At 37.3% G+C, this 27,882-nt stretch overlaps 6 protein-coding genes and 1 long non-coding RNA gene across 8 annotated transcripts in view; 3 read left to right on the top strand and 4 right to left on the bottom strand.

Annotated features, from left to right (window-relative positions):
- LOC105432751 (uncharacterized) overlaps window positions 1-1,815 on the bottom strand; it is a 28,538-nt gene extending 26,723 nt beyond the window's left edge. Inside the window, 1 exon segment of the mRNA XM_089083310.1 lies at window positions 1,004-1,815. The gene's annotated coding sequence lies outside the window, so the exon portion shown is untranslated.
- Window positions 1,816-1,960: 145 nt separating this feature from the next.
- Window positions 1,961-8,129, bottom strand: Ubqn (ubiquilin). Its single transcript, XM_011647633.3, has 7 exons — window positions 7,456-8,129; window positions 7,085-7,283; window positions 6,451-6,739; window positions 5,439-6,089; window positions 5,232-5,358; window positions 4,824-4,956; window positions 1,961-4,455 (listed from the first exon to the last, which is right to left on the bottom strand). Exons 1-7 carry the CDS (start codon window positions 7,561-7,563, stop codon window positions 4,379-4,381), a joined length of 1,584 nt encoding a protein of 527 aa, XP_011645935.1. The 5' UTR covers window positions 7,564-8,129; the 3' UTR covers window positions 1,961-4,378.
- A 431-nt stretch (window positions 8,130-8,560) lies between these two features.
- Window positions 8,561-9,382, top strand: LOC148934990 (uncharacterized). Its single transcript, XR_016140812.1, has 2 exons — window positions 8,561-8,770; window positions 8,883-9,382. It is a non-coding gene; the product is annotated as an uncharacterized LOC148934990 (long non-coding RNA).
- Window positions 8,965-13,621, bottom strand: Smg5 (Smg5 nonsense mediated mRNA decay factor). The gene is made up of 8 exons (XM_011647635.3): window positions 13,343-13,621; window positions 12,686-12,908; window positions 12,377-12,541; window positions 11,991-12,259; window positions 11,680-11,860; window positions 9,880-11,605; window positions 9,426-9,761; window positions 8,965-9,348 (listed from the first exon to the last, which is right to left on the bottom strand). The coding sequence occupies exons 1-8, from the start codon at window positions 13,414-13,416 to the stop codon at window positions 9,281-9,283; spliced, it is 3,042 nt and encodes a 1,013-aa protein (XP_011645937.2). The 5' UTR covers window positions 13,417-13,621; the 3' UTR covers window positions 8,965-9,280.
- Window positions 13,622-14,180: 559 nt separating this feature from the next.
- LOC105432705 (uncharacterized) lies at window positions 14,181-15,485 on the top strand. The gene is made up of 4 exons (XM_011647636.2): window positions 14,181-14,361; window positions 14,552-14,723; window positions 14,955-15,188; window positions 15,269-15,485. Exons 2-4 carry the CDS (start codon window positions 14,568-14,570, stop codon window positions 15,398-15,400), a joined length of 522 nt encoding a protein of 173 aa, XP_011645938.2. The 5' UTR covers window positions 14,181-14,361; window positions 14,552-14,567; the 3' UTR covers window positions 15,401-15,485.
- A 249-nt stretch (window positions 15,486-15,734) lies between these two features.
- On the top strand, window positions 15,735-16,851 carry Dim1 (thioredoxin-like protein Dim1). Its single transcript, XM_011647637.2, has 3 exons — window positions 15,735-15,967; window positions 16,066-16,202; window positions 16,392-16,851. The coding sequence occupies exons 1-3, from the start codon at window positions 15,890-15,892 to the stop codon at window positions 16,603-16,605; spliced, it is 429 nt and encodes a 142-aa protein (XP_011645939.1). The 5' UTR covers window positions 15,735-15,889; the 3' UTR covers window positions 16,606-16,851.
- On the bottom strand, window positions 16,811-27,571 carry LOC105432707 (Protein tyrosine phosphatase 52F). Of its 2 annotated transcripts, XM_025219733.2 has the most exons (23): window positions 27,218-27,571; window positions 25,925-26,391; window positions 25,481-25,756; window positions 25,089-25,367; window positions 24,607-24,873; window positions 24,129-24,467; window positions 23,481-23,810; window positions 23,047-23,394; window positions 22,368-22,658; window positions 22,063-22,266; window positions 21,800-21,905; window positions 20,053-20,279; window positions 19,897-19,973; window positions 19,614-19,748; window positions 19,418-19,540; window positions 19,177-19,325; window positions 18,936-19,071; window positions 18,556-18,622; window positions 18,386-18,484; window positions 17,701-17,790; window positions 17,565-17,624; window positions 17,337-17,486; window positions 16,811-17,258 (listed from the first exon to the last, which is right to left on the bottom strand). In XM_025219733.2, exons 2-23 carry the CDS (start codon window positions 26,376-26,378, stop codon window positions 17,251-17,253), a joined length of 4,215 nt encoding a protein of 1,404 aa, XP_025075518.2. In that variant the 5' UTR covers window positions 26,379-26,391; window positions 27,218-27,571; the 3' UTR covers window positions 16,811-17,250. The 2 variants fall into 2 exon arrangements, 1 of the variants encoding a protein (XP_025075518.2); XR_016140810.1 differs by lacking the exons at window positions 16,811-17,258; window positions 17,337-17,486 and adding an exon at window positions 18,207-18,242 and having other exon boundaries at window positions 17,574-17,624.
- Between the last annotated feature and the right edge of the window lie 311 nt (window positions 27,572-27,882).

The following is a 27,882-nucleotide window of genomic DNA, read 5'->3' as shown; positions in this document are numbered from 1 at the left end:
AGATGTGCGTTTCGATGCAATTGTGTTTCTAATTGATAAAGATAGAATGCGGCTCTTGTATTTTGTATCTTAAGCGATTAAAGTCGGCATTGAGAAAACGTGACGCATCTCTTTCTTATATGTATTTTATGATTACTTAACAACGCATTATTTCTCAACTGACAACACGTGCGAAGAGACTCATTTGAGAGTTAAGCGCGCCGGAACTCGTCGGAAATCGAGATGCATTATAATTTCTCGAATTTGGACGTCTCGGACGGAGGACGAGCGAGCCGTGACCGAACGATACGATATTTCGGCGTGAATGTCGCCGTGTGTCTTTCCACTCGATCGAACGCGCGAACTAACGGAACTTCCGTTAATAAATTTCCCAATAAGAATCGATCGACGCAAAAACCGGCTCTACCGTCCGCATAAAAGCCGCGCCGATACGCCAAGACGCTGTCAGTAGCGTTCGCGCGCTAACGGAATATTTTCGTCATCTCTCACGTTCGCTGGACGCGGGAGACGTTTATGACGTTTCGACCTAACGAATACGTAACAAATCGCGAGGGGGGGAGGGGAAAGGGGAAGGGCACCGGCGGACCTAGACAGAGTTCGTTCTCGTGCATCACGATACGGAATGGTACAGAAGAGAGTTTGGGCTCACCGAAATTATACCGGTTTCGGTACGCCGAGAGAGGAGCTCTGGACCCGCTGCAGGACGAAGAACGAGCGAACGAGCGCGAGCGAACGTTCGCGCGCACGAGAGAGAGAGAGAGAGAGAGAGAGAGAGAGAGAGAGAGATTTCCGCGCGTCTGAGGTTCTCCGCATCTATCCGCGGCAATTTGGCGAAAGGAATCGAAAATGTGCGCGGTCTCGGGAAAGAGATAGCGGGAGACCGAGAAGAGGCGATTAAAGAATGAGAAAAGAGAGAGAGAGAGAGAGAGAGAAAAGCGGCGAAAGGGCTCGTCTGTCGAAGTCCCGTCCCTGGTAAGCGAAACCGGGCGGGCAGCTAACTCACCTCGTGCCACATTCCGCTGGGCTGTATCGCCGACGTTTCCGACTGGGACGACGACGACGACGACGAAGAAGAAGAGACGAGGGAAGATCCTTCGCCACGTGAATCCTCCACCGTGGAAAGGGAGAAAAATCCTTATCTTTATGCGATCGCTCGCCTGTTCCTTCCTTTTTCTTTCCGCGCGGCACCTGCGCCGCGCGGCTGTTCGCTGCACTCGCGCACGTCGCTTTTCAAATTTTCAAAGCCACACACGCACGCACGCACGCACGCACGCACGCACGCACGCACGCACGCATAAGCACACACACCACACACACACACACACAGTGGCGAAAACACAGTGGCGCGAACGGGGATGATGCGCGTGCACGCGTGCACGCACGTGAGAGGACGCCCGCTGCCCGAGCCAACCAGCCACCAGCCAACCGACTAACCAGCCAGCCAGCCAACGGGGCTGCCCGCATACCGACCGCACACACGCGCAGACTCGCGGCAACGGGTTTCTCACGGGGCGAAACGTCAACCGACACTCGGGCGCGCGAGAGCGGCGGCAGCTGCCGATCCCGTAGCCGGCGTCGCGTCACGCTGCACGTTTTACGCGCGAACCAAACCGGCCGAGCGACCAGCACGTACTGACTCTGACTGCTCGGCTCGTCGCGGTCGCGCGATCGTTTTCATGGCGGGGATCGACCGCGTACCGAAGGAACCAGCGCGGATCGCGGCCCGGTCACGGAATTCCGAGACGCTCGTCGGCAGATGTGAGAACACTCGTGAGAACCGATCTCGTGTCTAACACGACACGAATGAAATTAACTAGAACTTGTAAAGTTAAAATTTCTAGGAAAAAAAAAAGAAAAGAAAAGAAAAAAGAAAGATCAAACCTGTTTCTTTTTTTTTTTTTTTTTTTTTTCATCGATATCGCGACAGGGAGTTTCATCAATATCGCTTCGGCTCAATGAATACGAATCAACCATAACTTTATTTTGTAATATAGTCGCCTTTTTTTTTTTTACAGCAGCATGTCTTGTTTTTCAGTGAAGTATAATGAATACACGTAAACGATAGTATAATGCGCATGGATATTTATCGTAATCGTACATCAATCAAAAATATTAAAATTATATGTATTTATATATAACTGTTTTCCTCCGATAAATTTACACCATGCATCCTCTTTTTTTTTTTTTTTTTTTTTCTTTTTAACTTTATATCTTAGGGCTAACCGACGAGGTGTTTTCTCTCAACTTTTACATGTGGAGATGTATTCGTGCTCGATCCTCTTATCGCGCTCGTTTCTCTATAAACAACTTGTATGCCGTATGCGCCTTCTTTCAAAATTATCACGCTACAAATTTCTAAATTTGTATTACAAGACATATAACGCTTAATTATAGTAGTTTTTACCCTACGATCAAATTAAACCAACAAAGATAGAGTGCACATCGGTATGCGAGTTAAAGAAAGCCGTTGTTACGTCTATTTACGCTCGGTACCTATGAAACTTACATGGGAAACCGTGTTGTGTATATAGAACGGATGTCAAACCGTGCTCTTCGAATATAACGCGGATCTCGTCACTCACAATGTGTGTGTGTGTGTGTGTGTGTGTGTGTGTGTGTGTGTGTAGTGTGTGTGTGCACATACACACACTTGTATACACGCATATAAAATATGCATATATATATATATATGTATATATAAAATAATTACGAAATCCGTGCACCAAGAAGCATTACATTCATTCCCAACGTTTGGTCGTTCCTTTATTGAGAACGTACAAATAATATGTTTCGCTATAAGATTACACAAGTATCAGGATATCTGAAAGCAAAAGGATTGACTGTATTGCGAATACACTCTCGATCGATCGATGAAGTCGAGCTTGTTAATTAGCGGCAATCTATATTTTCCATGCAGGTTTCCGTTCATGCTTCTAAGAAACGTCACAAAGATATTACGCGATAATAAACTGTCGTGAATATGATCACATTACAATCTACTCGTAATCTGAATTTCGTAAAGAAATTTATCATGGGAAAATGACATCAACGGAGCTACAGTCGATTTCCTGTGTTCTAGGAAATTCTCTAGTCTAGATTTCCCCTCTATTCTAAGTTAGTTGTCTGTCTCTTCTTATTCCCCTTATGGATTTCTTCCAAAGGATTTTAGTCATCATTTCATCTTAGATATTATTCATTTATCTAAAGCTCAAGAGATCGGGAAAAGAAGGGAAAGATTGTCTGTTCCTTCGTTAATCATACGTGCGCTTTTTAAGATTTATATCTTTTATTTGTTGTATGAATATATTTTCACTCAAAATTCTTTATATACGTGATGCTAAGACCTGAAGTGTCAAGCTCAGGTCTTTTAGTTAATAGATAAAATTGAGATTTTGTTGCATATTTCTCTCTTGCTACTTCTTTTTAGCAGTAAGCCGCTAAATCCGCGTAAACAAGACACATGATGCTTCATCATTCATAAGAACGTATTATATATTATGCATTATTATTCTAATTCTTTAATATATTAATATACATTATATTTAATATATTTTTATTTGCTTTTTAATTATTAATCAAAAATTTTCAGAAAAATTTCAAACTATTGATATTATTTGGAAGAATTACAATTTCATCATACCATGTATACAAAATTACAAGCACAAAGTTCCTGAGAACGTCATATGTCTCGTTTACGTATGTCTGGCGATTCGATATCAAGAAACGAGTGGCAAGAGAGGGACAGTGGATAGTGGATATAGATAACGAAATCGATCCGAAATATACAATTAAATCCCATCTCTGCTCTTGTCCTTTATCCTGTTCCCTATTATTCACAGATCACTGTGTAATATGATTTGGTTTACGTGCTCACGAGTTAATCTAAGAAAATGAATGAAAGCTGGAACGCATAGCATTTTCTTTCTATGTATGTGTCATTAATATAAGTTATGATTAAGGAGAAATCTTAGAATAGAAAAAATGTTCAGTTTCAATATTAGAACAAAGGAAATTGACTATATTTAGAGCACATCGAAGAGAATACATAGATTATAACCAAGAACAGAGATTTAGAAAAGTGAAATAATCACGGAACGAGTAGTGATGACCATACCATCGACACTTCTTTATCTATCGCCTAAAACACAGATAAATCTGAATCTGAATCTAAATAAGAAAAACTGCAAATTGAACGAGTGAGTAGCGTGTATTCCGTCAAGACTAAGAAGAAAGGGGCGAAGGATAGAAGGAGAGAGGGTATAAGTTGATAATTTTTGACAGCCAGTTACCTCAAATATCTCTCACGTACATCTACGCAAGAGGTAAATAAGGATAAAATTAAAGGTAATATTGGAATAACAGTATTGCGGATTGGTGGTTAGCTCATAGACACTTGTCCATTGGAGAGTAGTCTCTCAACAGCGGCGTTTATATCTCCAAATGTGGCGATTAATGCTGAAAAATGAAAAAAAGAAAGGAATATTATTTTAGGCAATTATTAAATATGAAAAGTATAAGTTATATATATAGATATATATATATATATATACATCTTATCATATTTTTTCATATTTAATAATGATTGCCTAAAATATATGAAATATTATTTCATAATTTTTGATATATATATCAGAAATTATAAAATAATATCGAAACATTTAATTAAAAAAGAAAAGAAAAAAAAAAACATAACACGACATGACTATTTGTATAATTAAAATTATTTTGAAAATATAATCATATTAATGAAAAAATTCTTTTTCTATACAACTCTTATTAATAAAATAATTATAAATAAAAAAAAACTGTCAAAGTAGTCTCACCTTGTAAATTAGCATCTCTATTAAGAAAACCCATGGCTGTAAGTTGTTCTAATTGTGCTCTGTAACGTTCTTCTGGTGGAGGTACAGGTTGACCATCAACTTCTACGCCTTGATTTAATGCCATTGCAGAAACCTAGCACATATAAGAAATTGATTTGATAGATAAATAATGATTATATGAAGAGTGTAAGACTGAATGTATTATATTATACAATCAAATAGATATGCAGAATGTTTCTTTATTACATTAAAATACTAATAACATACAATTTTTTTTTACCTTCAAAGAATATTGTTTTGAAAGAGCATTATCACATATTTAAAAACATAATTAAATCAGTTTTAAAAATATTATTTAAATTTATCTTTTAAGAAAAAAAAATTAAATTATAAATTGATTGTTCTTACCATACGTGCCATGAATTGAGAAAATGCGTCCTGTTGATTTGTGTCCGATGGTTGACTGGTTGGTACAGTGGAATTTGTGCTGGTCGTGTTCGGTGTTGTGGCTGCAGGTGGAACCGTGAGACCCATACTGAAACACACACGCACTTATAATCACGCGCCAACAATGACCTGTACGACTAGTGATATAATATGAATAAAGAAACTTACTTTTCCACGAGTTCGGGAGCGATGGTGCGCAGCTGCTCCATACCTCGTTGAATTTGCATGATGGCAGCGAGAGCATCCGGATTGGTGACGACGCTTTGTATTTGCGGATTCTGCATCTGTTGTATAAAGGCGGGCATCATCGCGCGCATTTGCTCTTGCATCTGTGGATTGCCACGGAGGAACGGATTCGCCGCGATCACTCGGCTGGCCATCGCTGGATCGGCTGCCATCGCTTCCAACATGGATCTCGTATACGGAGCATTCAACATGTTTCGCATCAATTGTGGATTTTCCATCATTTGCGCCGTAAGACTCTGCATGCCTGGCGAATCCAGCAAACCTCTGCCTTGACCCTGTTGTCCCGTACCGCTGTCGTTCTGGCTTTGATTCCATGGATTCGGCAGCGGATCCCTATTCTCCTGACCCTGCTGTGGATTCTGTGAATCCTGATTGGAACTATTCTCCACAAGAGCAGCGAAGGGATTACGACCGTTTGTCGCTGCTGCTAACATTGGTTCTTGAATGTCGCGATACATGCGACGTAGAGCGCTGTAACCGCCGGGTATGCTTTCCAAATTAGACAAAGCTCGATCGTGTGAACGCATCAGTTCCTGTAGCATCGATGGATTACGTGCTAACTCCATCGTTTGCCTGTGAATTAATTTTTAAGAATAACATTGTATAATATTTCACAGTGATTAATTTGAAGATATAAATGGAAAACATATTTGAGAATCGAGAAATGTATAGCGTTGAAAAATATAAATCGCGTTCCAACTGAAAAAAAAGTACAAAAATATTTGTTTTATGACAATCTCTAATCCAAAATGTAATCTTTAATTCCGCGCAATATACATAAATAGATTCGTAAATTAAATATTCGAGAGGGTAAAACGGATATGCTCGGCTATTGTATTCAAATTAGCCTTTAAATAGATTTTGATTCTAGTTTAAATTGTAGTATATTTTTGTACTTCATATAATCGTTACTTACCACATAATCGTTACTTACCGTAGAAGTTCAGGATTATTCAACATATGACTGATTTCCGGATTACGTTGCATCAATTCCTGCATTTGGGGATTGGCGGTTACCAGATTGCGCATATTCTCTGGATCGTTCATCAGACTCTGCACTAGGGGATTATCGAGCACTTGACGCATCGTTTCTGGATTTGAGAGTAATTCTCGTTGCATGCGTTGTTGTAAGTCTATAAAGTTGGCTGATCCTAAGCCAAGGGACTCTAATCCCATCAGTCCACCCAAGCTTCCCAGGCCAAATGGACTGGCGTTGACATCAGCTGCAATACATAATACCATTATCAATATAAATATTCATAATTATTATAAATTATCTTATGGGATATATATATATATATATATATATACACACGCTTATATCCTTCAAACTTAAATATTCCTGCTAGATATATTCAATTTCAATTTGATATAATTTATCAAAAATATAATTTATCAAAATGTTGTGTTGAAAATATACAAGGTTCAAAATTAAATTTGCAAATTGTTTTTACATAGATAAAACGAATTGTTGTGTAACTCGTAGATAACATGCTGCATATTTTACAATACTGCGATTTAAGTTCATCGATGCACCCAATGTATTAATCTTAAATCTGACGGAATACCTTGTGGTCTGGAGGCCTGATTAGATTCCTGACTCTGTGTGGTGGCGGTACGCGGCGCCTTGATTACCAGGTGTACCGCCAGGCCGTCCTTGATGTTGTGCGTACCGAGGGTCTCGTGGTCCTTCATGATCTTGCCGGCGAAGATCAGGCACAGCTGATCGGCCTGTGCGTTGAACTTCTTGGAGACCGCTTCCTTAAACTATTAGGCGCGGGAGAGGAGGAAAGGAAAAGGAAACAAATGAGATTAGAAATGTGCCGAACTAACCCAAGTCGGTTTGACAGCTGATGCCTGGCGATGTGCCAAGAAAGTAGCGATAGCATTGCAAACGACACCGAGAATCTAGCTCGTTATCGTCTCATCGCTTACTCACTTCTTTTATCGTCGCATTCTCCTCGATCTCCACGCTCTGCTTCTCTTTCGGGGTTTTCACGTTGACGGTGATCTTTTTCGGACCACCCTCCTGCTGGCCTTCTGCCATCTTGGATCGGTAGATGACTCGTTACTTTCGACGCTCGCGCGATGTTCGGTACGCTCGCTCGTTTCTCTCTCCCTCTTTCTTTCTCGCTCGCTCGCTCGCTCGATCTAGACACGTCTCTTTCTATCCTCGTTTCTCTGTCTCGCGCGATCTAACGGAGCACGGAATTGCGCACCGTGTAAATACACACCCGACGACACGCACGGCACGGCGACGGCGACGACACTCCCTTGCGCTCGCGATCCGAACGTCCGCTGCGCCCGACGCAACACTACGGGGAACTACGTCGGATTTTTTTCACTTACGATTCCGTGTGGGCCCGCGGAACTAGACGGACCTCGCGGCCGGACGGTGACCAACATGCACGATGCTCGACGTTTCGCGCTCGGCCATCACGATACGAACACGCACGTTAGATAGTTGAACGTGATCTCGCGCGCGAGATTCGCGAGTTCCGTCGGCGTTCCGCGTGCGGTATCGGCTCCGCGATGCGCTTCCAACCCGCGATAAAGGGCCACGTAAACCGCAACGATGACGGAGCTAACGGCGAGGGCGGCTAGGTTATGTCGCGCTGCTGCCACCACCGCAACGTAAAAGTACTGGCCTCGGCGACACGCGCGCTGCTCGATTGCGCCTCGATCCCGCCGGAATAATCGGAGTAATGCGCGTCGGACGCGTGTCCACTAAACTCGAATCGCACAAACGCGCGCGCAGAGCCCGTGGTTCTCCTCTTCCTTCCCCCGTCCCTCGCCTCCTCTCTTCCTACCCACCCGACGAAACAGATAGCTCATCAAGGCTATCTTCTTTTTTGCCTACTATCGCAGTAAACGTATTATTTTCAATTGAAAATCGTTGTTTCCTTTCTTTTCTATTTTTCATTTTTAACTTCAAAATGGTCATGGTCCTAAAATTTTTATTTTCCTTTTCTTTAGCAACTGATTTAAAATGTTTTTTTTTTTTGGGGAACTTCATATAAAAAAATATGTTTGTTTGTTTGTGTGTGTGTGTGTGTTATGTGTAGCTTGTGGTACTACTTGTTATTTACTTTTACTTCTCTTACTTAATGCAGTGTTAAAGATTATTTTGAATTCCATCGTACACTTATCTATATTCGCTTTCTTTCTTCGCGATGACTTAACGAAAGCACGGTCAACACGAAAATATAGATCGAAATAATCGATTTGTTTGATAGAAACAATAAAATTCTTATGTAAGATTAGACATATTTTTTTTCACGTTTACAAAGTTATCTCGAGTTTAGATAATCTTTTTATTTCAAATTTGTAATCGTCGATTAAATCATGCTTTCTGTTCTTCGGCAGCGTATTAATTCACGTCTGCAAATAGCCGCATCTCGCCAGGTAATAGAGGGCTAGTGAGAGAACATGTTGGTGAGAAAACATATCCGCTTATTTAAAAATGTTTACTTAAAAATACAATCTTTTTTAAACATAAATGGCAATACGAATGATTAGAAAAAGAGAAAAAAATGTCGTTCTATTACTTAGAGTTCTTCTGTGTGCGGTGGAAAATGACATTTTTTATGGGCAGTACGAGAGTACTCTGTCGATTTTCCGTTTCGTATGCACGGGTTTCCAACCCTCATGCCGTGGCTTGTCTTTTGGTCGGCTGAGAATCCGCTTACGTAGCACCCGAACGATGAGCAATACCTCCGGATGAGATCAGCGACAGATAATCACGCAAGGATGATGTATTTTGCTCAACCGTAACTCTTAAACGACGATTTCCATTTTACTTGAAATGATTCTATATGCTCAAGATTAACACCTGTAAAAGAAGAAAAATAAATATATTAGGCAAATATTAGACATTTTGCTGAAGAAAAAAAAAAGTAGAATAGTTACCTGCACTTTTTGCTAATCCATCAGGACTGAAAGTCAGAGCTTTCCTATCGTCTGGTTTACAACCAGTCAGAAGGGTCACAACCGGTACCTCCCCGTCACCGGTAAAACCCACTTTTGCCTGCTGAGTAAGGTAGTGACAGCATTCTATTATTTGGAAAAACAACCATGCTTCTTTGTCCTTTGGTCTTGGTCCTTTTATTAATGGTAACGCCAAACGCTCGTGAGGTCTTTGCGCCCGTAGGAATCTTGAGCCGCGCCTCAATTGAATTTCCAACCACCGTGTAGCTTCTCTCGCCTGGGCGCTTACGCGTTTCACCTCGTCCAAAGCAGAAACGACTGTAAATATAGTTATAGCATTAAACATATGTATACTTAAGACACAAGTGTGTTTAGATATAGCGTTTAGATTAAAATTTTTTTATTCTACATTTCCAACAAACATAGCTTTACTTACCAACCGCGGGAATCACTACTATAAACTTCTTTGCGTACACCAAGCGCTTAAGAGCCGGCGTATGCTTAGCTAAAGCTTCATGATCGGGGACGAGATACGGCGACATCAATCGAGATCGTAACTGGCTTTCCAGAGCTCGAACCTCAGCGTTTAGCCACAATCTACCCATGTGTCTCATAAGCTTTCCTTTCGAATGCTCCGGCCCAAAGTTTTTGTCATCCAGACCTGTTACTTTAGGGGCATTCGAGAGATTCGCGTCCGTTACGACGAACAATCGTTCGATTCGATTGTATCGTACTCTTGAATCTTCGACGGAACAGAGATGATGTCCAAACTCAAGTAACTTCAATATCCTCAGCAATGTTTCTTCCCGCTTGTTCATTTTGTGTTTACGCAGTATTTGCCAATCAAGAGGTTTATGTGCGTTTTCCAGCAAGTTCAATCCTCGGAGATCAATATCCTCCGGTAGAGGTATTATCTTCACGCATTCTTTTAATCTTTCCACACTCGATAAAATTGTGGAATCCTCATGTCCTTGTACAATAGCTTCGATATCCACGTCAATCAGATTTAGTAAAATCGTAACACGCTTCAGTAATGTCCGTGAACTCTTGGCGCATATTCTTATGATGTCAGGATTACTTCGTAACCAATCACAGCATACTTTGATAGAAACAAGAATCTCCTTGCCGATCAACATGTTTAAAATGTCGTCCGGCTTTAAACTTCGCTTCTTCAATTGTGCCATGTAAGAGATATCCGCGTTACACATGCCATCATTACCCTCCTCCAAAGTGTTAGTTGAATTTGTGTTCATCGTCACGACGCTGCTGGAATTCGTTATGGAATCCTTATCACTTGTTTTCGAGTCCGTCTGCTGATCGGTGGTGTGCTGTTGACCGTTAACCAAATGGCCTGTATTATCCTTGTCACAATTTTCAGATTTCTCAGTGACATCGCTACTATGACCATTCATCTCTTCTTTCGTTATTTTCACTGCGTTTTCGCTAGATTCGATTTTATTTTCTGGCGATGATTCCTCGTCCTCCGTATTATCGTCCGATAATGCGTCGTTTCCTTCACTCAGTGCATCATCCTCCTCAGTCTCGGACACATCAGAGTTGATTTCATCACTAGATGATGCCAATGTTGACTGATCTATATCGCTCGCATCCGAATCGGAACTAGTTCTCCTTTTTCGTCTACGAAGCTTATTGAGAAGATTTTTCGATTTGTCGCGAATCTTTTTGAGACCTGGTTTATTCACGATTCCATTATCGGATGATTTTTTGTTATTCTCATCTAAATTGAGTACATTATTGTCTTTGCTCGAAATAGAATCCTTTTCCTCTATATGACCTCCATTTTCCAATTTAGATGACTCCTGATCCTTTGCTTGCACAATTGCTTCTACATCAGGCATTCCCATATCTATAATCGTTTCTTGTAATTTCTTTATTATAAATTCTAACAATTGTGACAGTATTGCTAAAGTTATAGCAACAACACCCTGTACTTCATTGGATTCTTTGTTCTTTAATCTAGAAATTGACATTAGGCATATTGTCACAATCTTAAATATCATATCGTCTGTTAAGTAAAGCGTTGGTCTGTTTTTACAATTTTGAAGATATATTTCTATATTATCCACATTTTCTAGACAATTTGTATTATTTGGCTCGACTTGTTCCGCTGCTAAACAATTCTCAATATCAGTTAAGAGATCCTATTAAAAAGAGAAATTAACCATTGCAAATTATGAAAAATTAATAAATATCATATTGTATATTAATTACATACCTGGCATTCTTGATTTATTTTGTCAGAATGTGGATTTTCAAAATCCCATAAACGTAATAAAGAAAATAATCGCGATACGCAATGATGGACAGAATTGCTTTCGTCCATATAAGTAGAATGAGTTATTACGATTTTCTTTAGATTTCCTTCTGCTCCTTCGAATGGTTCAGGACACAAAATGCTATAAAGTGATTAAAATTATAATATTAATTAAAAGATTTTATACAGTAATAAGAAAATAAAATTACTAAGTATAAATTTATAAATTAAAAAAATGAATTAACATTATTGCACAATTGTTTAATACTAACCTTCTCATGTAATGATAGACTGCATCCAGCCCATAATTTTTATTGCCTGCTATAGTACCTAACTGATTGTGAGGCATACCAATATTTGGATCAATGGCTATAGCCATCTTATAGTACCTGTTTGCTATCATTGGATCCCAGTTTGAATTTATTTCTAATTTGTACCTGCTCAGGTCTCCAAGACATACTAAACTTCGATGAATCAAGCGCACGACGCATTGTTTGACTTCCTTGGTATGAGTTTTAGATTGCCCGGTTTTAATTCTTGCCTGTTATAAATTTAGACTCTTCTTACTATTGTAAATCACAACATTTTATATGTACAAGACAAAAATAATTGCTATAACTTATATATAATAATAGTTGGTTCATAATAATTTACTTACATATGATGAAATACTTTCATTCTGAATAAACGCAAAATCGACAACACCAACAAGATCTAGATCATATTCCATTTGTAGCCTCAGTATCAGATGATGATAATATCCCACACCCACTTCCAAATGGACCGACAGCAACATTTTTTCCAAATCATTCCAGATATTACCCTGAAATATTGTTATAACATTGATAGTTACTTGTAGAACTCTAAATTAGAAAGTATTATGTATAGAAAAAAAAAATATATATATATAATATATATAATGTTTATGATTATTATAAACCAATATATCATAGAATATAAATATCACCTTCCGTAATTTTTTGGCTGCATATACAACATCGTAAAAGGCTTTTCTCCAAAGTAATTCTTCTATTTTATGTACGTTTCCAACAGGATCTTTCAGTATCAGCCTCTCGCAATAATCCTTTAATTTCATACGTTGAATTTCCCCAGATGGGACAAATATGTCGCTTACCGTCAAGGCACGATTCTTTTGCTCATCCAATTTCTTGACGATTTCCGTCACGCTCCTTGCAAATTAAATGTACGTTTAAAAAGTGGATCAACACGTTTGCACCGCGTGAAGGTCATTATCAAAGGTATATGCCTGACTGCGTAACTTTCTTATTTATTAACTTTACCCTGCTATCAGAGTATCAAATGCACAATATTAAAAAGATAAAAAGGCTTAAATATTTTATCGAAACCAGAAATGAAAATCAATCGCTTTGGATGTTGCATAAATTTGCGCAAACCACGATATATCGAGGAACGATATATGAGAGAAAGAAACAAGCATGGCGATGTTGAAGGACGGTTAGGTTTACGCTTCTCGAGATCACGCGTTTCGTTTTCTTCCAAATCATTAAAGGCATTTTAAAAGCATTTTTTTTCTTCCACAGTGCAAAGTTTGAAGAAAACGAGAGGGGGAGGAATAACATATCTCTACAACGGGGTTGCTTACTTATGCAGACGTCTCGTGGCTTCGAGGCAGTCCGTTGTTCGGGCCTCCACCGTAGTGTTATAAGACCTTCTCATTTTGTGCTACTCATGACCCGCGTTCCGGCCAACTCGTCGTTACTCATTGCCCCGCGGTCCCCTGGGACGCGCATCTCCTTCGCAGACTGAGATACCTCGACATTCGTCGTCCCGTACGTCGACACACGTCGTCGTCGCTACTTGCACAGTGTCCTCTTCCTCTTTCCGTTGTTCCAAACGCGACGCCCATCCACCGATCGCAGCGCGCCAGCACGATGACGACGATTCACCTCCACGCCGAATGGCTCGGTGACGCACGTGATTGTTCCTTGTCCGTTGGATCCAGTTTTCGGCAAATCGCCGTTGCGCCACGCGATTAGTGGCCGAAAAAGGGGGATTCTGGTGATTTTTCTCTTTGATTAATTGCGATATTCGTAGTCAGTTCTTCTGTATTTAGGATCGTCTTAAAATTACATTTCAACTAATAAGATAGCCATATAAGTTTATTTAAGACAATTTTTTATATAAATTTTATATATAAAAATGAAGTATGAATATTAACCTAAGAATATATATGAATATATAATAATAGTAATAATAATAATAATAATAATAATAATAATAATAATAATAATAATAATAATAATATGTATTACCATAAATATATATATTTTCGTAGTCAAAGATTTTTTCTACTCGACAGCTTCTCTTTTTTTCTTCTTGGATTTCTGACCTAAAACTACCATACTTCCAAAAATCAAATTTCTTTGCGAATAGAAAATGGAAAAAAATTCAAGCAGATAAATTATTTGCTCACTGTGGATGTTTTCCAGCAAGAAATGTGTACAAGTATCATATGATTGATTATCCAACATTACATTTTTTAAGTTCTAAAATTTCTCTAGTCAACAGCCAATCGTGTGATACTATGTATATGCATGTTTACCTTCAAGAAAGATATTTAGCGTCAACAGTGGTTTGATGCGTGACGTTTGAGATTAAAAGGTAAATATTATATAAAATTATTTAGAAAAGAAAGTTTTTAATTAGAAGAAACTGTGAATTCTTTTTCATTAAATTATGATTTACAATTATAGATTGAATTTAACAAATAGATCAGACAACATAAGATTTTCTCAAAATTTTATTGTTATCGAAATATAAAACACACGGAATAAATTTCTGACAATTTCAGAGAATTTCAAGACGTGATGCCTAGAAATGTTGAGATTAAAGCGGCAATTCGAGATGTTCAACGTACTATTTCAAAAGCCACAGAGCTGAGTGATACTGTTCAGACTAAAATCGAGCAATACGATATTTTTTTTAATGTAAAGGATGGGAGATTCAAGTTACGGAAATTTAAGGTAGAATAATTATTGATTTCTCAATACATCCATTTTTAATATATTAATATATGTTTTAATATATTAATATATTAATATATTAAAATACATATTTCAATGCTTAAAGGATATATTATTTTTTAAATAATAATTATATGTTCAAAGAGGAAGAAAACATAAAAGTATAAATTTAGTTTTTTTAAAAAACACACATTACACTATACTCTTGATAAAATATTTCTTATTCTATAGGATGGCACAGCAGAGTTGATTTTATATGAACGATCTGATACATCAGGACCAAAGCTATCTTTTTATGAGAGAATACCACTAAGCTCAGATATTACAGAACCAATTGCAAATCTTTTTTCCCGAATCATGGGCATGCGAGGAGTCGTCAAGAAGACAAGGCTTTTGTACAATGTCGGACAAACGCGAGTACATATTGATGAAGTCGATGGTTTGGGTAATTTTATAGAATTAGAGGTATGTAAATCGATTGGATTACATTACAAGTAACCTTTTTAAGATTTATACAGTTAAGGGACAATACCATGTTTATACAGGTAGTATTGCAAGATGATGAGGACGTCAAAACTGGACAGAAGATTGCTAATGATCTCATGCAAGCTCTGTTTATAAAAGAAGAAGATTTAATTGCGAAAGCATACATAGATTTGCTTCATCCTGAAACATGAGTATTGTATATATGCTGTCTTGTATATTTCCTTATAAATATAAAAAAAAGATAATAATTAATTTATCCATTTGTACCAATTTAAATTAACTGTAATTTAATTCAATATTTACTCTTCATTTTCTTCAATTCTTAGAATTAAAGTAAGTTAAAATTAAAATTAATCAATATTATAGGATAGATGTGCATTATTAATTTAACGATACAAAACACTTCTATTTTTTTAATAAATAAATAAATTAAGTACATGTTTTTCTGAAAATAATAATTGTATAATTGTAATGCTATCGTGATAATAAACTTCTGGAAAGAGAAAGAGCGCAAGATTCGGGTGCAAAAGGTGCAAATAACACGAACGAATTATCTGGCGTCGTTGCCAAACTCGGCGGAGGAGCAACGTTTCCTAACCTCGACATTGGCTTTAATTAATTTTGGAAAGTGGTGTCACATAATTTTATAATTGCGAATTTTGTATTTCATACGCATCAAAATGTCTTACATGCTATCACATTTGGAAAATGGATATCAAGTCGACCAAGCCATTTTATCTGAGGAGGACAGAGTCGTGGTGAGTTTGTTGGTTGTTTAATTTGATCTACCACTTCGTTTATTGTTATAATCAACATTAAATCGATTGCGATTGAATTATAATCTATCTATTTCCAGGTGATTCGCTTTGGGCATGATTGGGATCCGATGTGTATGAAAATGGACGAGGTGCTTTACAATATCGCAGAGAAGGTCAAGAACTTCGCTGTTATTTATTTGGTAGACATTACAAAAGTACCAGATTTCAATAAAATGTATGTAGAAATTTGGATATTTTATATTGAAATCTATGCATTTCATTAATAACTAATCAAATAACTAATCAAATTGTAGGAATAAATCAATTTAGTTAAAAAGTGCTTAATCAATCCTGATCACTAGCGCATGTTATAAAGTATATGCAGTGATATATAAAATTATTATATAATATACGTTTTTTTCAGGTATGAATTATATGATCCATGTACAGTAATGTTCTTCTTCAGAAACAAACATATTATGATAGATTTAGGTACAGGAAACAATAATAAAATAAATTGGACATTGGAGGACAAGCAAGAAATGATTGACATTATTGAAACAGTTTATAGAGGTGCAAGAAAAGGTCGAGGTTTAGTTGTTTCTCCTAAAGATTATTCAACTAAATATCGATATTAATTTTTTTGTAAAACAAATTTCTTTTATTTTGAAGAAAGCTATTAATGTTGTACTTATTTAAAAACAAAACATTACATGAAAGAAAAATTAAATTTAATTTGAATTGAACAATTCGCTGTAAACTCGAATTTGTATTGCGTTTATCTTAAAAATAAATATAAAGTTGTACAAAAAGTGAGGGAATTATATGAATAAGTATGTACAGTTCTTGTCAATTATATATGTATTTTTAAGAATTTTATAAAATTTCTTATTTGTTATTTGTTATTGACTCATAAATACATATTCCAACTAATTTCAATTCTAATGATCATATTTCTATTATTTAGAAATATCCTCCAATTCTAGTTGGACTAGATTATTCATTTATCTATTAATATATATAATTAATAACTTGTTGCTAAGCAAGTTATAATTTGATATCACATAAATTCTGACATGTATGCTAATATGGAACAGATAAAATCACAATTATTTATAAAAAAATAAAATATGTAACATTGCTTCTATTCTAAGAATTCTATTTTGTATTCTATTAACATAATTATATTTACATATAATTACAGTTCATACTTTGGTCTAATAATTATATATTCGATGATCAGTTTAATATATGTGTAGTCATATGTAATTCAGTCATGTTTTTCACATGTCTGCAAGAAATTATTATTATTAAATAAATATAATGAAAAAAATCATATAACATGTATTCTGAAACATATCAAACTTACTGGTTGTTGCATAATGTATGCTATCGCCATCGGTTGATTTTGAACAAACTAATAAAGGAAGACTGTCTTGTGGTAAATTTTCTGTATTTAGCCTATATGAAGAATCTCTCAGTGATTTATAAAAGACACAATCAAAAGTTCGGGATTTTCCTAGAAAATAATTATTCGTCAATACCGTTCTTACAATAAAAACCATATAATAGTGATATAATTTACGTTGTCACTAACCCGCAGTAGTGTGATGAGTTTTTACATTTATGGCACTCGTTGATTTGCACTGCCTCAAATCTTAAAATAAAATTATATGAAAAGAAATGTAACATGTAATAATTTAAACTCATGAGAGATTTTGTTCCAGTCTTACCCCTATTTTCTGTACTTTCTGCAGTTGACCAAGAAGAAAGATTGCAAATTGATTTCAGAGATTCCATAGATATGGCGTTATGTTTTTTCACTGGAACAATGCAATATTAATATATATTATTACGTTAGAAAGAATAATATAATAGAGAAAAATATAATTATTTTTGCAATATAGAACTGATTCAACCAAGCAGTTTTGTTAGCTACAAATTTTTTTTAACAAAATATTGCAATAACAAAGTTTTGCTTTTTAACATTATGCCAAAAATATAATTTGCTTGTTCCATATTGCACTACATCCAGTTGATGAACGATTACATCAAGCATACTTCAATCAGCTACAAAGTTATTTCCAAACTATATATAGCAATAAATAATATATTGTGTATTTAGCTTAAAAAGGAACTAATAGATGGATATATGAGTGAATTAAATGAAATGACCCAACAAGAGAAAGAGGAAAAGCAAAACGAAGAAAGACAACGCGATCCAAGCATTTGTTCCTACCTCATCACGTATTAGATAGTTGGAGAGACTCTCATTCTGTAGTACAAAACAGATTAGTATTATTTCTATCGTGCTTTCTTCAATATTATTAATAATATTACCATAAGAGAAAAAAATGTCTAGTCCGCTACAGAGGATAGAATAGATATATACATATATGTTAAATATGTATTACATACATATTTCAAGATTGTTGACTAGATTTGTGTCTGAATTCGTTGTATCTTTGGTTTTCTTAGAGGTGTTCTCATATATTGGCTCAACTGGCGGTGGCTTATCTACGAGAAAATAACATGAGTTTTTCTATTGGAAAAAGTATATTGCGGATAATATTGTGAAAGGTACTTACAAGTTTTTAAGAAATAAGGATTCTTGAGTACTTGTTTTATACAATTATATATATAAGCGTATTGACTCTAAAAACAAAAAGTTCTTTCTATGTTATACAAATTTAAGATTATGCAAATCAAAATCAATATAGTGTCTTATAAATAGAATGTTTTTAAATTCACAACAAATCGATATATAATGTGAATTCTGAAACGTATTATCAATCTTTTCTTAATAAAAAAGATTTGATTTTTTTCATAACAACGTCCTAAATTTCAACGTTCGATATCTTATATAAATATGGATTATGAATGCTTTTTTACTATCGTAATCTATTTATATTTTAATAATTTTTAATTTTTTAATATTTTAGTAATATATGACTATGTAATCACTTACTTCTCTTTGTACCATATTTATTCTATGATGTCGCAATCTATATACAGTCCCGAATACATCCAATTTCCTATTATCTCTAATTTGTTGTAGAAGAATATCTATCGCTATCAATGTTCCTGTCCTTCCAATTCCCGCACTGTAAAGTAATAATATATATATTTTCGTATAATAGCAATGATTTAAAGTAAAATGGATTTATTTACTATTTTGTATTTTTTAATACAATTGCATTTGTTTATACCTGCAATGAACGACAATGAAACCTTTATTAGTGCTAATATTACGGCGCATTATTTGACAGAAATTGATCATTGCATCGAAGTCTTCTGGAACATCGTGATCGGGCCAGTCTTTAAAGTGCAAGTGAGTGATGTTTCTCTTTTTATTTTCCTGTAATTATTAGTATCGTATATACATCCTTTGTAAAAGTTTTCTAGAAACATACTATTCATATAACATTCTAGTCACATAAAAAAGCATACTTTTTGTAACACAAGTGTTCTTTGGGTATGTGTTCGATAATCCAATTCACTCGTACATCGTATCGTCATGTTCTCGTATCGGAAAGTTTCGCTGATCGCCGGATAATACTGATGACATTTTTCCTAAAAAAAAAAGAGACAAGTGATAAACGGCATTGATATTATTATCGAATTATTATCGATAATTATAATCTACTTTGCCCTTCTCGACCAACTGCGTCAGCATAACTATGATATTAATGTTGTACTGATTGATCATTCTCCAGAAATCGTAAGTGGTTTCTTCCTTCGGGCCTTGGCAAGCTATATATTCGTCTTCTCCCGTATATCCCTGATGCAAAATGAATTTTATTAACTTTTTCCGTTTCGAGATATCGACAATCGAAGAATGTTCAATGAACAAATAATATTCATTAAAAAATAAAATGTTTATGTCTTCTTTAACAAAACTTATCAAAAAAATTATGTGAAACATTTACCCTTATGAATGAAGCGTTGATATAATCCGTGTTAGGATCGTTGTCTATCACATCTAGCTTTACTCTTGAAAAATCATCTAAAAGCATAAATTACAAATAATACTTGGTACAAAATCGCCACAAGGAATACGAAATAATTGTAAAATAATTTCGTACAGGGCAAAATATCAGAGTAGCGATTTTTCTTTCGATTAGCTTGCAAGCAGGCTGTATTCGTGGGCATTTGTAAGTCAACGCTGAGCGTTTGAAGTAATCGAAATTCATTGCTTAACTTCCCAGGATTGTCCACCAATTGTTGACAATGGTTGATGAATTTTTTTCTGGTGAACGGCGCTGGCACAGGTGAGCCAGGCATGTCAGAGTGAAGGAATCTTCGAATCACTCTGAAAAAAGGGATTATGGCCAATAAATTATTTTATAAAGCGTAGCAAAGTAATAAGATGGTTAATATATCTTATCATATATTTAATCAATAAACAAGCAATAAAAAAATAATAAGGATAAGATACGAAATGTGTGTGTGTGTGTGTGTGTGTGTGTTTTTTTATATATGATGTTTTTATATATGTATGTGCGTGTGTGTGTGTTTTTATATATTGACTCGACAAACGCATTTTTCTCCTTTCAACCAAATCAGTGTTTAAAGTTTTATTTGCAAAACCAAAATTTTATCAAATAAGGTATCGACCATTTTTTTCCTCTATCTTTTTATCTATCTTTCAAGTAGCCTTGTTATTTCGTTATCGTTGAACATACAAGCACGATATAAAAACATAACGTCTATAGAGAGAAAGAAAAAAAAAAAAAAAAACGAGGAAATTTATCCACTCGACATATAAATATATAAAATATATAAAGTTTTAATATGCGTAATAAAATAGCGTAATAAAATAATAATATGTGACACATATAATAATATAATATACATATATATAAAGTGACGAAGATTAGAAAAGTGATCGCTGAGTGAGTCTCCGCTAGCGAGTTGAACGAAGGCTGTCGAAGTAACGAAGAGAATCGCATAGAAGTGCGCAATAGCAATCCGCGTTCACACGTATGTCGTATATATATATATATATATATATATCTCTCTCCTTCGCCGGTGTAGCGTAGGCGGTGTCCATTCATAGTAGGGGGAACAACGAAAACTTACGCAATAAGCATACGCACTTGGCTAGAAACCGAGGACAACCGAGGACTCGGTTTTCTCTCAAAAGTTCAGAGTCACAGCCGAACCTGCCCGGCGGACTCGCCGAACAACGACGCCGCTTCTGGCGGCGTTCCACCCGCGCGTGATACTTGGACAAACAATCGCGAAGTTAATTTAAAAATATCCTCGACTTTCGGAACTTGGACGAATCGCGCGGGGCGACGCGTTAAATCTCATCGAGCATCAAGCCCAAGTAGCGTACTGTATATCCTGACGGGCGACAGACGCGTGCATCGCGTGCGACCTTGTTCACGCGCTTAGCGCTATAGTTCTCCTCTCTGAGTCATACAATAAATATTGATCATTGTTCATGAACGCGCGTGCACCTGTCTCGGGCATTTCAGACCCGGTGCCCGGCGCGTGATCATCGTCGTCGACTTCGATTGGTCTTTCGTCATGCGGAACGACAAACTTTTTAACTTTGTTATTATTACTGCGCGACTTTGAGATTTTCCTTCTCAGCGACCGCAGGAATCTTATCTTATCTTATTTCACTGTTACGAGATGTCGAACGAGTTCCGAGATTATATCTCTGATCGAGGTGCTGCATGAATCGTCGCTGCCGCGCGTCGATCAAGATACGGGAGCTAATTATCTACGTTAATGTGCGTTAATAACCGCTCTCCGTTTTCATGTTCTCCGTTATGTTTCTCTGTGTCTTTGTACGTTACGGAAATGAAAATCGTAACTTACATGTATGGCGAGCATTTTCGCACAAACAGCATCATTGTCACCAGTATCCCCAAGGAAAGAATGCCAAAGACGGCCCCGATAATAACAGCGACATTCAGTTCTGCATCTAGATAGAGTGAAAAAATATCGTAAAAAAAGGAGAAAAAAAATTAGATGAAAAAAAAGCGGAAAACATATATGTGCTTTTCATATTTCTATTATATAAGATGTTTAGACACTAGATGGACGACTATTTGTCGGTTGACAAATTACAAAATACTCACTCGTTTTTATTACGAATATCTCAGAATCAGCGTAACCACCGTCGGTGAATGCCCTTATTCTGACGTGATAAAACGTGTCCGGTTTAAGAGGCCCGTTGCAGTACACTCGTTTTTCGATTTTTTCCGAGATATCCTTGCAGATGGTGTCCTCGCCGATCGTAAACTCGATGACTTTCATGTGCCCGTAATCAGCGATGTACTTTGCTAAATGAAGTCACGGCTGTTTAATAATGCATGCGGGACGTTTCGAATTGCAGTGCTTTATAAACAATCATCCTATAACTATCTATGAGCATATCACCTACGATTGGGATTCCACCACGGCTGCGTAGCCTGATATGTTAATGAGAAGTCACTTTTCATAGCTTCCTCCCAAGAGGTCTCGTTGGGCCAGATTCCTTTTTTCAAATCGAATCTCGTATTCGATTGCTTTTCGTTGAATCCCTTCCTCGATACCATAATCGCGTAATATTTAATGTTGCCGTTGGTATTGAGAAACAAGGGCAGCAAGACAGTAGCGGTCGTTGTGGATTTCCGCGCGTTGTTCGGATCCAGAGTGATCGACGTGACGTATTCGTCCTCAGGCTGTGGCGGTACTGCAATGACAAAAGAACTCTCTTTAACTGCAGAATTAATTGCACAAGGATTAAAGAAGAAGGCGTGATTATGTTTTATGTCATAGAGTATGTCTCATTGTTGTTTCTTTTAGAAAGCACATCGGTAATCTATGTATCTATGTATCTATAATTTGTGTCAAATTTTAAAACAGAGTTCGATTTATCATTTTACACGTCATGCATTTTATTATAAGTATTTTAATATATATATTTTTATGATATTCAAATATCATGATATTTTGTCTTTTGTCTTTCAATATTTTCATATAGCATAGTGCATGAAATTATAAATAGAAATCTGTCTCGCAAATTCTGATAGAAATTATAAATTGTCTAAAGAATGGGAATTATTCATATCGATACTTACTGCCGGCAGGATACAGCACGATTTGATTTATTTCTGGTCCGAGTATATCGACATCTCTGACTTTGGTAGATATCGTGAACGTATAATTATATTCTGCTTTCAACTCGCATAGATTTATCAAACACATATAATCGTTGGAAATATAATCCGCGCATTCATATTTTATGAAAATGTGATGAGGATCATATCCATCTCTGACGCCATGGCCCGATATGTTAAAGAACTCGAGATAACCATTCAATGAACACGGCAGACCCCATGTCAAAATCGTATCCAATACATTCGGATTACTTGGATTCTTTTTTATCATAATGGATGAGGAATCAAATTTGGAGATTGCTCCTGGAACTGAGCAAACACAATTATAAAGCTTAAAATATTCTAGAATTGGGACAAGGCTTAAGTACCAATGCTATTAAAAAAATGAAACGTACTTCCACTGTTGGTTTCAAATATCTCAGGTTCACTGCTATTGCCCCATCCCCCTCTTGTTTTCGCACTCATACGTATTTCATATTTCGTGAATGCCTCTGCCTCGAGATAATCATACTCAAACACGCTTCCACTTACGTTAAGTTTTCTAAAGTGATCTTTATTTTGTTCCTCGCGAGGACACCAACTTGGAATCCAGTAAAGTAGTTCCCAATCTATTGCAATTTCAAACTCTTCTAGATAACCAGGTATATATGGTGGTTCAATCCAAGATAAAGAGAATTGTGAGTCCGTGATATTTCTGACAGAAATGGACGTAGGTGGAAGTGGCACTAAAAAAATTGTAGCATAAAATATCAACTAGCATAAAAATTAGTAATCACTAATTTATATATATTTTTAAATTTTTAATTAAAATTGTTATTAAATTTCATTCCGCAAATAAAATTGAAAAAATATTTATTTAATCATTTATAAAAATAAAAATGAGCAAGAAATTAAGAAGTCAAGATGAATATTTTCAACATTATAAAATGTTTTTTTGATGTTAAATTATTTTTTTGTACATTTATACTTTTGACAAGATTAGTCCAATAATAAATTAAGTAAATTAAATTAAAATATCAATAAGAATATTAATGAATGCTTACCGTCCTCCAATGTTGTGGCATTGACTTCGTCACTTAGATCGCTGTATCCTCCAGTATTAACGACATGCGCTCGGCAAGTGTAACTCGTGAAAGCACTCAGTCCGTCTACGGTTGTATTTACGACAACGATAGAATCTGTAGCGGTATCAGAATTTATCTTCATCGGGGACACTTTATTGACAGGATCGTACCCTTTTCCCTTTGTTTCTGTGTAATTGCACATGGTTATTATGGATATCAGTTTACAATGATTGTTCTCTTTCTGAATAGTCCAGATCATTGACAGACTATGAATATCCGGTGGTACCCCGGGGGTATGCAAAACCGGTGGATTTGTTTCTGAAATATCAAAGAATTTTTTTTATTCGGCACACGTTAAAACACGAACAAAAGAACGTTCGACGAATTGATAAAGTTAATTAAATTATTAATTAGATTGTGCGGTAAGGAAATAAGTCTCAAAGTCTAATTCGCTTACTGTAGTGGTTCGTGGTACCGCTCTTGTCTATCATGTCCCCATCCCCGTCGTCCTCGTTCACCGCGTTAATGTACACTTGATACGTTTTGCAGGCGTACAAATGCGATATCATCACGCTTGTGTTCGTGGTGTTGACGGTGTATCTGTTGGAATCCACAGTTACGCGATAATGCTTCAGGCAAACCGTGCCAGACTCTGGCGGCTCCCATTTAACAGTCAACGAAAAATTGCCGGGTATTACGTCGAGGGACTGCGGCGCTGACAATTCTGCAAATTGCACAAATCGACGGTAGCAGAGAGACGGATCTCTCGAGGATCAGTTGTCCCGGAATTGGTGGCAAGTGGATACAGACGGAGCACGCATTTGCATGATGAATCGAACAATAAAATTTAACGAAATATCTTTCGGAAAAAACATTAATTTGCAAATTTCATAGGAGGCTACGTATCTTTCCACCAATTCTAGAGAGGCTTGAACTTACTCGGCGAAGCTGTCTTAGCGGTCTGGTTCACACCGGCGGACTCTACGGCCGGCGTCACTGTTTTGACAGTGAAACGATACTTCGTACACGGCTTGAGATCGTTAGCGGTGTAACTCGTGGCGTTAACCACGGTCTCGTTGCAGGATCTTCCGTCGCACTGAACAACCGAGTAGTTGGATATGCATTTCGCGTGTATCGCGGGCGGCTGCCAAGTTAGTTGGACAGCTGTCACGCTGACGTTGTGCGCGTTCAGAGAGGCCACATCCCCGATTTCCGAAACTAAAGAGAATCAGCGTGGTAACATGCGTGCTAATCCATCTCTCATTTAGATGAGAGTTTTTAGTTTTCAACAAAGTAAGTGATTACATTCGACAAATCAATTTTACACTCACTGGCGTGATCCGTCGTGGCTGACAAACCGGTCCCGTCGGAGTTCCAGAGTTCAGTCAAAATTTTCACCCTAAACGTGTATTGCGTACATGGCTCGAGGCCAGTAGCGTTATGCCAACTGTCAGTTTCATTCGCCTGGTTGCAGTTTTTGTCGTTGTCGCATCTCTCGACGGAGTATATCACTAAGTTTGTCGCGTTGCACGGAGGTTCCCACGAGAGAACGATCCATTCTGTGCTTACCTCGTCTGCCCTCAAGTTAACTATCTCTCTCGTATCCGCTGAGAACAAAATTATGGAATATGAATAGTGTAGAATGTCTCGGGGATAAAAATGGATGGCTTTAACTTTTTTCTTTTCAGTTCATCGATATCCATATATCGTGTTGTAAGACAAATCTCTTATCTCTTAAGCAATTAATTCTTATATATATAAAGATTCTAATTTACCACTTGCGTTCACTGGCCACGTCGGATCGCAGATCGTCACATTGTTCGTACTATCAGTAGTAGTAGTAGTAGTAGTGGTAGTAGTAGTCACGTCGTCGGGTAGAGTAGTGAACTTTGTAGCTCGATCGACAGTCGTAGATGACGAGGACCGAGCATCGTCCTCGGCGAGCAACTTTATGGTGGATGAAGGTGCGAACGTAGATCCATAGTAGTCCGTGAATCCGTGGATTGGATAGTCCTTGATCTTCACGAGATTATTCTCAATAGATTCAGAATCATAGACCGACCGATTGGAATGAATGGTCCCGATCTTCCTCGTTGATCCGGAATCGTAGTGTGATCTCGTCGATTCGGATGTCGTTGTTCTTCTCGAGGTGAGTGCGCCATCGTCGCAGAGCACGCAGAGGAAGCGAAGAGCAAGAACGAATGGTATCAGGCGTTTTTCAAGGATCATGTTCTAATGAACGCTGCAAATACAACACACTCGATCGAACGTCCCGTCCCAAGTGTCACGGAATATCTTATTTAATACGAGAATAAGAAAAGAATCAGAAAAGAAACCAGCGGCTCGGCTTTTCTTCTTTCATTAAAAATTCATTAAAAATTTATTAAAATTTAATTAGAAATTTATCGCGATCTTACGAAATATCATTTGCGAAAATCACAAAACTCCGAGGATTCTGACTGGTATTCATGTGACAATAATTATTTACGTTTAAGCATTTAATTACACAAATAGCGGACAGCGAAGTAAGTATCTTTATCTCGTTACTTAAAATGTTATTTCTACGTAATTTTTTAACACAATTCTTTTCTTCCTTGCACTCGCGATACAACATTTCCAACAAGTATCATCCATCGTTGGCGTAAGAAACGAGGATTTCTATTAAAATGAATCGCATCCCAGTTAACACACAGAACGGAAATGATTTGGAAAGCCACGATTTGTAGCAGTCATATCTGTTTCCTTTCACGCCCGTCAGAAAGATTGCGTGCGTCATCATTCAAGGATACGCGTTTAGTTTTCTTGACAATTTTTTCGACTCTGTGTATTTTCATGCTTGGCAGTGGAAGTTTATTTACGTCTAAAATTCAAATTCGAAACTCGTGAATTGCAGAGCTACAATTAACAATGTGTTCCGGCACTTTTTGAGAAAAAAAAAAAAAAAAAAAAAAAACCGGAGTAATCTCTATTACTGCGCGTTGTCGGCACGCATCGTGTATACCGTGCTCATCAAATGCTCATATCATCGATCCTGAATTAATTGTACAACGTATGTCAATTATAAATACCATTAATCCGGGGGACCATTCGGGGTGGCATTACTTCGCGGAAATTACTTCGCGAGGCAAAGAATCACATGCTTTTCGGCGACGAACGACGATAACACTGGCGCAACTCTTCGGGCCTCTGGGCAATCGAGGAGGGACGATCACGAATCGATAATTCACTGCACGCGCGATATTGGTACTACCCGGCACTACCCGGGTTTCCCGGTGACTGCGTCTGGAGAACTGTCAGTAATGTCTCTCGCTCGGTCGTCTCGTTGCGCTTTCGATAATCATTGCCCAACGCAACCGCGCTCGTCGTTGACAGCCTCCCGTCGGGTTGGCTGCTTGTCGCCGCTCTGTAGTTGATACCACTGATAACGGGCTAGAGTCCACTCGTCCGAGAAGAGTGCACTCTTTTGCGGCCACTTTATTAATCAAATACAAGCACAAGCGCCGGCCGTCTATCCGATCCCCACGGCATGTTTAATTTTTTCTTTTTTTTTTTTTTTTTTTTTTACGCGCCCTCCGCCACCGTTCACGAGCGGCGGTCGCGGTCGCCGATTTTTTTTCCATTCCGCGGCCGATAATCCTACGTATCCGATATTGCTATCTGAATCCGCGAAAAACTCTTAACGTTGCGAGACGCACAATGTACTCTTCTTATTCGAGGAATGCGACAGCCGTCG

The sequence above is a fragment of the Pogonomyrmex barbatus genome, unplaced genomic scaffold, assembly GCF_055798465.1.
Source record: "Pogonomyrmex barbatus isolate J1 unplaced genomic scaffold, ASM5579846v1 scaffold7, whole genome shotgun sequence".
Lineage (NCBI taxonomy): Eukaryota > Metazoa > Arthropoda > Insecta > Hymenoptera > Formicidae > Pogonomyrmex > Pogonomyrmex barbatus.
This window is presented reverse-complemented; position numbering and strand designations above follow the sequence as displayed.